The sequence below is a fragment of the Gavia stellata genome, chromosome 5 (assembly GCF_030936135.1).
Source record: "Gavia stellata isolate bGavSte3 chromosome 5, bGavSte3.hap2, whole genome shotgun sequence".
Lineage (NCBI taxonomy): Eukaryota > Metazoa > Chordata > Aves > Gaviiformes > Gaviidae > Gavia > Gavia stellata.
The window spans coordinates 52,866,656-52,876,833 of NC_082598.1; the positions used below are offsets into that span (position 1 = coordinate 52,866,656).

At 42.4% G+C, this 10,178-nt stretch overlaps 1 protein-coding gene across 2 annotated transcripts in view; it reads left to right on the forward strand.

The window, feature by feature from the left end:
- Positions 1-9,528, forward strand: part of GRID2 (glutamate ionotropic receptor delta type subunit 2) — a 734,268-nt gene extending 724,740 nt beyond the window's left edge. For both annotated transcript variants that reach the window (XM_059817838.1, XM_059817839.1), the window contains 2 exons: positions 4,800-5,040; positions 9,106-9,528. In XM_059817838.1, coding sequence (XP_059673821.1) covers positions 4,800-5,040; positions 9,106-9,528 — 664 coding nt within the window. The remainder of the gene's footprint in view (positions 1-4,799; positions 5,041-9,105) is intronic.
- Positions 9,529-10,178: the final 650 nt, after the last annotated feature.

A 10,178-nucleotide genomic window follows, 5' to 3' on the forward strand; every position in this document is an offset into this window, starting at 1 on the left:
GGGGGTCTGCTTTGCCAAAACCTAAAGCCTGCTCAGGGAGATGCAATAGGAGTTGGTATCACTCCAGTTATTGCCATGAATAAGAAAGATTTAGGCAGTCACTTCACTGAAACAAAAAAAACAGCTTCTTGTTGGCTTCCTACCTGTCTACTTTGATAATTGAAGGATGGTCACAAATCAGCTTAGCTTTATATCTTGTTTTACAAGAGGGGAACCAAATTCTGCAAAGACTTGGCACCAGATTTTTGTTAGAAAAGCTCTGTCGTGGAGCTTTTTCCGAAGGAGTTTGACCCTTGGCTAGCCACTGGAGAAGTTACTTGAGCTCCTTTAACCACCTGGCCCCGTGTGCAGGCACTGAGCACTCCCAAACGCAACCCATGCGAGCTACCCAGGAGCTCCCCAGGAGCAGGTGCAAGGGCTGGGACCTTGACTGGGGCCCTCAAGGCACAGCCCACTGAGGTACACAAGCAGCTTTTTTATTATTATTTAAATTTATTTATTTTTTCTCCCCCTTGCAGCAGTGGGTGTGTGTTGCATGGTTCTGCACACCTCCTCTCTGCAGCAGCCTGATCCTGGAGACTAGAGCCAGAGTAGCACCTCATCATCTCCTCTTCCTTGTCAGTGCCGATGGTGAAGTTATCCCTCTGGATAACACGTTCCTGGCGCAGGAAGCCGATATTCAGTAACCTTCAACAGCTCAGACCACACGTTGGTGTTTCTGATCTCATTGTAAATGGCCCGTCATGTCTCTTGCTCGCTACTGGTGATTCAGAAAGACTAAAACAAGATCAAAAAAACAGTGTTGTCACAGATGTCTCAATTCCGTAGCATTTGTGACACCTTGCTATCATAGGAAGCTGGGGTTTTTTTATCTGTGGGTATTTTGCAGGAGTAATTACATTTCACTGCCAGCAGCAAAGTATGTAGTTACTGAGTTGAATCCAGCCCTATTCCCATTGATTCAGTAGGATTTGTTCACATCACTGTCAGATTTGGAAACCACAGGCAGTTTAGTTTTCTGTGCTTATACCAACTAGACAACACTTGGCACTGCGAATTCGGGGCCAAATTAGTTAAAGTGCGTGCAGACATTTTCTTTTGTGCGGCTTAATAACTTTACGTCATTGCCTTGAAAAATGTTACTGTAACAGTTTGCCTGCTAGAGAAAAATATATTAAAACCCACACTCTATCTATAAGCAAGTTTTAAAGGTCATGCTTTTCAGACAAATCAGATTATTTCAATATATAGGCTTCTTTTGTAAGCTGTTTAAGACTATGGTATTTCAAAACAGCAGGAACTCGTGCACCCTATTTATTACTTTCCACCACTCTTACTACTGGCTTATGTGCTGCAATACTACTCCATGCCAATGCAGCAGGCTCAAAGGAGCCAAGGCTGTCGAGGAAAAGTTCAGTTGTAAAAATCGGGGACTTGGGAGAAGAGGCACTTGCTGGAATTATAGCATTTAGTGTATCATTATCATTCAGAGCATTTACTTAACACATTATAATTTTAGTCATTTATAAAATTTTAAAATCAAATCTCAAACTGATTGTAGTGTCTGCCACCCAACAGGTATCCGATTCGAGTGTAGAAGGGCACCCGCCAGGAACGGCCGCAGAGGCAGGAATTTCTATGGAAAGAGTGCCATCGTGTGGGAAGCCCCGGCAGACACAGGCAGGGCAGTGCCTAGGTGCTCTGCACCCTTGCGCCAAACCTCCCTTCCTCGTCTTGTTTTTCGTGGAATTTCAAGAAAAGTACCATTTTCATTTCTGAAAATGTGTTATAAAAATAGGAAGTTTCATAACTAGGAACGGGTTGGTAGTGTTAAATCTTCTTAAGATGTTAATTGTTATTCTGGTTCCACAGACGGGTGAATTCAGAAACCAAGTATTATACTAAGTCTAATAGAAGCGGCGTCTCCCTTTTTCTCTGTATGAAGTTAATCTGGTTAGATAGTCATGCTCTTATAATTTCTCTTTATTATGTATTTTATCTCTCAACATCTGTTTTCAGCTGCAGTTTTACAAGGCTTCATTATAAGCTTTCCATTTTTGGTTTCTGCTTCTTTTTTATGTTTTCCTTTAAATAATTGAACTTATTTGTTACATCCATAAAGAAAATTGCCAATAATTAGCAGGAATACAATTAGGAATAAATCTCTGTTAAAGAACAAGCTAAAGTTCAGTGTCTTTATGTAAATGCCTATTGTTGAAAAGATGTCTTGTGTAATCAGGAATTATACTGACAAGTGAAGAATCATTTAATTAATGAGAATAGAGCAATCATTTGGATGGTTCACTCTATTGCTGACAGAATAAAAGAGAGAAAATAGCCCTGCTCACACATTAGCGCTGCTGCTGGAAGAAATAAGCCCCACAATGTTGTTCTGTTACGGCCTTGTGTAGATAATACCGTAATTCCTAAATATAAAAACACGTATGCCAAATGTTTGGATTGGGCATTGAAAATTAATCTTCTATTACTCCACAAGAACTTATACAAAAGGGTTCTGTTTATGCCGACTGTCTGCTGCTCCTGCTAACCTGACAGACCAGAATAGCTGGGCCAAAATACTCACCTAAGTCCTAATGCAGGATGCTAGGGCAGCAAGAACCAGAAATACAGTGAGTTACGTCTGTAAGCACTGTATGCCATGATAGAAAGTAGCGTATGGACTGTGTTTGCAGTCGCAGAGGAGTAATTATGGTGGGAAAGGACCTCCGGAGGTCTCCAGCCCAGCCCTCTGCTCGAAGCAGGTCCAGCTAGGTTAGGTTGCTCTGGGCTTTGCCCAGTGGCCCTGCGAGTATCACCAAGGATGGAGATGTCACAAATTCTCTGTTCCAGCCTTTGACCTCTCTCATTTTCCTTTTGTTTAGCTGGAATTGCTTTTGTTCCAGTTTGTCCCAGTTGCATCTCTTCCTGTCACTGGGTCTGGCTCCAGCTTCTCTATACTCTCCCAACAGGCAGCTGTAGGCAGCAATGACAGCAATCCTGTGTATGGTCCCCATGCCTCCAAAGCTCCTCTGAACACAGACGTCTCAACAGCTATTTTGTCTCTTGCAACCAAACGGAGAGTCCTCCTGTCCTTGACTTATACCTGTCCCCTCAGGAAGCTTTGGGTTGGGGCTTCCTGAAGTTGGCATTGGGTTTGGGACAATTCAAAATATAGCCCAGGCAACTCTGACCTTGTTCGCCATTCTCCAGGGCTGGACCTTCAGCAATGTACTGTCAGCAGTCGTTGCACAGGATTTGTCCTACTTCTTATAAACACAGATCTATGCGAACAAGGTGATTCTGGCATCTCCAAAGCCACACGAATCACCTGCAGTCTGTTCCTCAAGGGTGTTGTTCCCTTTGGTACAGCTCAGAGGTGGACAAGCAGTTCCCATTGAACAGGTCGGGATCTCTGCCACGGGATGTGCACCTGGGTAGGAAGTGGAAACTCACTCCAGAGCTGTGCTGGGATTTAAGCCACTGATGGCTGTGTGAAGTCTCCCATTCCTGGTAGGACCACAGCATAAGTATGTGGTCATTTGGATGTGCCATAGAAAATTTAGTGGCTTCATTGACACACCTACCTGTTCAAGTGGCATTAGAGATTGAATGATCTCTGTATAGAGCAGTTGCCCTGTGCTCCCGAGGTGCATTCAGACTCCTTTTCATAATACTGTATTTTTTTGAGGTTGCAGTAGACCACTGCATTGAGCTGTTGTGGTAGCCCTGAGTCAGTGGGGCAGCTTTTCTTCCTCCTTTGACACAGTACAGTCTCTGGTAGCGACATCCCAGACCTCTGCTGGTTTGTGTGCACTTGGATTTTTTGCATGCTGTGTCAAATGATTGCACAAGTAATTGTTTGCCTTCCAACACTGAAAAGAGAAATGAATTTATTACATGAAGGAAAACATTCCCCCTGTTTTATTCTTTTTAGGTGTAATCATTGAATTCTTTATTTTGGGTAACCAGATGCACCCAGCTGCTACTCTAGTCACTTCTGGATGTTTTTAAAAAAACACTCTCCTCAGGAATAAATAAGCTAAATATGAAAACCTTCTTCCAAACAAAATTCTCCTTCCTTGAACTATTCATCCCACAGGAAGTCTAGCTAAATACGCTGGCCTTGCAAACTGCCCAGTTTGGCAGTGGGATGGGTACGTAGGTGCAAGGACGAGTGAATTCCGCAGCAAAGAACCTTCCTATGGAAATCGCTTACCAGCAGGTCACGCACTTCCACTGAGGAAGATTAGTTTAGGGCTTTACTGACTGCAACTAATACGATCCTGCTCTTTCTCCAAAGCAGCAAGTAGGTAACCTGATAAAGATCAGTTTACAATAAGGTAACGTGTATCCTGGGGTGCAATCTGAACTGTATTTTCCCCCCTTTTTTTTTTTTAATTGAAAGGTCTCTTTTCCAGTGATTAAAATGCAAAATTTATATTGTCAACTACCTAACGCACTACAAAAGTCAATTGACATAGTCTATAGTGAAAGCCAGTTAAGAAAATATGGTATGTTAAGTAAAGCATTTTCATTAAGGGTCTTAAAAGAAGGAAAGAGAGACTTGTATGTGCTTTTCTGTTTCTAGAGTGGAGCACAGATATCCATATGCTCAGTCTTTCAGGCAACCCCATATTCTGGCTTTCTTTTCTGGCTAAATCGGTCCGTCTGGATTCATCAGCTGCTTGGCTTTCCGAGACACACGGGGAGGTTGCAAGTAGTTGGATTACATCCTCGCGCTTTCAGGTGCCACCTCCACTGCCCCACTGTAACCCCTGACTCTGTGCTTTCTCCTGAAGGATTTTGGAGCTGCAGCAGAACGGCGACATGGACATACTGAAGCATAAGTGGTGGCCAAAGAACGGTCAATGTGATCTTTACTCCTCTGTGGACGCCAAACAGAAAGGAGGTGCCCTAGACATAAAAAGTTTTGCAGGTGTTTTCTGCATCCTCGCTGCTGGGATTGTCCTGTCCTGTTTCATTGCAATGTTGGAAACATGGTGGAATAAAAGAAAAGGCTCCCGGGTTCCATCAAAAGAGGTATTAGACCCTCCATTTCTCCTGGGGGATTTTCATGCATCCTAAAGATTGCTGCCTTGACTTCATAGCATTAGAGAGGGCGGGGAATCAAATTCAGAAAAATTTCCTTAGCTTCCCGATTTTTTTAAGGTAAATGTTCCTCAAAATCTCTTTAGCTATTCTTTCTAGAAAAGCTTGAATGAAAAAAAAAATGTATATTGATGATGTATAAATATGTAACTATTCTGAGTAAAACACAACTGTTACTTGCAGAATAGTACATTATTAATACATCAATATTTAGTTAATTATTCCCACTGGTGAGAGCTAATTCTCACCAGTAAGTTCAAAGCTCAGTGGCTGAGTCTTTCAAAATATATTTGCGAAGTTTAGCCCTTAATCAGCAGTTAGCTTCTTAAAGAAGCTTGTCCCCATTTTCAGAAATGTTAACCTCTTGAGACTTCCGTGAACTTCAGTTCTCATTATTTAATCTGAAGTTCAGGGAAGCAAGAGTACGTTAGATTTTTCATATTCAGGCCAGACTTATTTCTGAAATCTAATACATACTTGTTTCAGAAAATCTTGGACGGACAACACGGGGAGATACGTTATTTTACACCAGAGATGAGTTTGCTTCTGCACCTGCATGTGTAATGCTTTCCTTCCCGTGGCAATCTACCTGTCCCTTTACCAGCCATCTGAGCCTCATCCAGTCTTACAACAAATTTCTTACCTTCATAATTAAATCTTTAGCTCTACAAAATACTAGAAAAACATTAGGAAAAAAAAGTTATTAAAATGTACTTGGCAGCAATGCCCAAAGCTGAACCTAAAGATGAGCTTTAATGTAGCACTATCAATTATAGCTTTTCTATCTGTGTATCTTAGACAAATCTGTGTAGCTTGTGGGGTATTGCTGTTAATTTGTGTGCAGTGGTCTCACCTTCTCTGCAGTTTCTCCATTGTGTTTATTCCTGCTAATCTAATGCTGTGTAATCAGGCAGGATTAATTACACTACCTAATTAGACAGCATTGGCACTGATGTTAGAATACGTTTAATCTTTTCTTGCCTGTTTTAATTCCCAAGCTTTTTTTTGTTCAAGATCTGGACCAGACCATTATTAAAAGAATCTCTAGTCTTTGAATGGGGTTTCTCAGGAATGGAAACCATATAGTTCCAACTGGTAAATTATTTTTAAGACCTAAAATTTACTTGATTGTTGTTTACTCAAACTTTCAGAACTTTATACTTCATGTTTATCTGGTGCAAAACATAAAAATAAATAACAAAGGAAAAGAAAAAACCAACACAAATATTTTATATAACTATAAAATTTCCTATTTCAATTTTCAAATGCAGAGAAATTCAAGTGTGTATTTTCCACAAATGGTCTAATTTGGCCTCCTTGATCTTTGTTACGTGGTCATTAGCTTAGCATTTAAAATTGCATCTCAACACTAAATTGAAAAGCTTGGCTCAAAACTGAGTTTAAAGTGGACATATGTGCTGAATGTCCCCACTATCCTGGATGTGGGGATAATTCAGCAAAGAAATACATCTTAACTAACTTTCTTAAAATTCATTTTAGCTTCCATGAAATCCATTGGCTCTTCCAGGCCACTAGTCCAGAGTCGGGGGTCAGATTGGGCCAGTTTGTGGTCAGCAAGCCAACCCTTTTTCCTGGTGGCTGCCATCTTGTGCTCCAGAATGCAAGCATTTACACTGAAAAAAATTGTCTTATGGTTGCGAAGATAACATTTCGGTCGCGTACCCGAAGTAATCCATTCAATGATGTCTGCCTGAGTCTGCAGACAGCCTTAAACGGTAGCTCTGAGAGAAGTATGAACCGCCCCAGTAATCTCAATGGGATGTTGACTCTGAAGCCTGATGATAATTTTAATGTGAAAACTGCTGAATATTTCACTACTGATCACACAAGAGAGAAGAGGAAAGATCATATTATGGAGATATGCACAATCTTACTGTGAGTGGGTCTCATTTTGGTGTATCGATTGGGTGGAGTTCGGGTTGTGGGCTAAGCATGGGAGAATATCACCGCTTATATATTTCCACTGGTCTGACCCTAGCCCCAAATGCATCTCTGTAAGAGAAGAAAGAGGAATATTTTGAGCAACTTATAGAGGCTCAGAAATGATGAAATTCCAATCTTTTCCTGATTGGTATTTTAAATTGCAAAGTGTTTGTATGTTTTTTCAAAATTAAAAACAAACAAACAACAACCACCAAAAACACCCCCCCCCCCCAAAAAAAAAAAGGAAAAATATTTAGAACTGTCCCTCAGAGACATAGTCATGACTTGCACATGCTAACAGAGCCTCTGTATATTTCTTTAGCTTCCAATGTGGCCCCAGTTCTCCTGCATCCCTATGCAGCTCCAAAGTTTTTAGGAGAGAGCATTTGGTGAATGCGTTTGGTTTTGGTGTCACCTGTGTGGTTGTTACGTGCATCCATGTCTATGTCCACATGTGAATAAACTATAGACAGAAAGCTAAGTCCGAGAAATGAGCGCTGCATTTTTTCCCTCCCGTGATGAGCTCAAACCAAAGCCTCTGTGGTCAGCGATCGTCCAGTCCCTGGGAGATCCCTGATGCCCCATTCCCTGCCCCTTTTCCTCCGGTTTGCCCCCCTGTCCCTGTCCTCGGAGGGTAAAATCCCAGAGGGGAGCTGGTCTCTCAGCCTCCTTCCAGTCGGGCTCTGTGTTCAGCGTGGTACCAGTGCAAATATTCGGTGATCCATTTTGCTAAGTAGATGAACTCCTGCAGTTTGTTCTAGGTGTGGACTTTTTCAGAGTGCTTGACTTCATTCCTAGACAAAAGGAGGGATCTCAAGCCCATTCGGTATACTAGGAGTTTTGCCATTGATTCAGGGAGCTCTGGATCAAGCCAGTCATTGAATTGCAGTAATCAAGGCTGGAAGTCATCAGTGCACATCTATCGGCTGCCTAATTATCCACTGTGAGGTCCTAGAGTGTGAGATATTTCTAGTGGCCTGGAAGAGCCAGTAGATTTCACAGAGATTAAGGTAAATTTTAATGTTAGTTGAAATCGATTTTTGTTCCGAATGAGCTGTGCTGCCTAGACTGAGGGAATACCCCTGTACGTGTAAACTTAATGCCGCTTTCAATTAAGCTTTGCAGTTCAGTGGAAATACCTATGTACAATACAGGTGATTTACTGTGTCACCCAGGACATTCTCCTCTTTTTTTAACTTCCGTGCATTTAAATTCTCAATTATAACAAACAAACCTGTTTAACTGATTTCTCTGGGAGGAGAGATTTAGGAAGGAAAAGGGACAGAGGTAAGAGGAGGGGTGATATATTATAAAAAATACCCCAGGCCACCTTCTCTTCTTCTCACCCACAAGAGCATAATTCCATCACAATCGATGGAATTGCTTCTTTGTAGGTAAGGGGAGAATGAATCCCTCTTTTGGCATTGGAATTTAAAATTGCCTGGTGTACTCCTTTCTGTGTGATGTCAGTGAGTCACCGGTGCTTGGATTTTTGTCTGGAAGTTCAGCTTTTCTATGCCGCAATTTATATTATAAAGGCAAAAAGCAACTTGAGATGGTTTTAGCCCTTCCTTAGGCCCTGAGAGGATAACAAAGACAGCAACCTGATCCCTCAGAGCCTCCCATGTTGACATTCAAACTTAGTCCTTACTGCAGAGTTGAAGAACTGGCATCATCCCAGGCATTTGAGATTATGCTTTGCTTTCATGGCACAAAGTTTACTGTTATTCAGCTGTTGCTAGTCCAACCCACCTAGCTCCGAGCCTGGCTTTTCCTGACAGAATCCGATCGGTAGCACTCGGAGTTTTGTTGTTTGGATTCAGGGTTTGAAGGTAGCTGTGGTGTAAGGATCTGCCTTGGCTTGGCTCAGCCCACCCAGCTTCAGGCAGTGGGGGCGTTTGCCGGTGATGTTCAGAGATGCCGTCAGCCAACAGGCAGCTGTAGTTAATTGTGCATTGTGCTTCCCCCGAGCAGTTCTGATCGCACTGTGAAGCTTCAGCCCAGCACAAATGGCGATGGTGAGCGGTGCCTCTTGTTTTTCTCCTTTCCCAGGACGACAAGGAGATCGACCTGGAGCACCTCCACAGGCGCGTGAACAGCCTCTGCACAGACGACGACAGTCCCCATAAACAGTTCTCCACCTCGTCGATTGACTTGACCCCGCTGGACATTGACACTTTACCCACACGGCAGGCACTGGAGCAAATCAGTGACTTCAGAAACACTCACATCACCACAACCACCTTCATACCAGAACAGATCCAGACTCTGAGCCGCACGCTGTCTGCTAAAGCTGCTTCGGGTTTCTCCTTCGGCAGTGTGCCCGAGCACCGAACTGGCCCTTTCAGGCACAGGGCACCCAACGGTGGCTTTTTCAGAAGCCCCATCAAAACAATGTCATCTATCCCTTACCAACCAACTCCTACTCTGGGGCTGAATATCGGTAGTGACCCAGACCGAGGCACCTCCATCTGAGCATCAGACCAAGTTTCTTCACTGTTTCTTTTTTAGGACTCCCTTTGCAAGGAGCAGCTGTAATATTGTGGGACTAACATGGATGTAACCTGTTTTCTTTTCCTTATTTTTTGGTTTTGAGGGGTTTTTTGATTTGTTTGGGGGTTATTTTCTGTTTTGTTTCTGTTTGGGTTTTTTTATTTTGTTTAAGAATCAGGATTATTAATAACAACTCTTCCTCCTCCTCTTCTCTGCTTTCTCAGTCCGGTCTCTTCTGTCTCCCCTTATTCTCCTCGCTACTTGAATCACTTATTCTTTGGTTTATCGCCACGTTAGGTTTTGGTTACTTCAGGCTTTTCGTATACGTTAAATATAGGAAACGTGCAGCAATTCATGCATAGAAAAACCCTGAGGATTACTTTACAGAAGGGCATTCGCTCCTCCTCCCCCACCGCCTTTTTTTACTATAATTGCAATAACTTGAATCCTTTTCATGTATTCTGCTGCATCCAGTCAGCGCTCCACTGCTGTGTGTCCTTTTAACTGTGGACCAAAGGCAAACCCTGCAGTTTAAAAAAATGAAAAATAAAAAAAAGGCAAAAAGAAAAAAAAAAGGAAAAAAAATTAAAGCAAAACAAATTAAGTTAGAAGACCCTTCAGGCCCCATAATA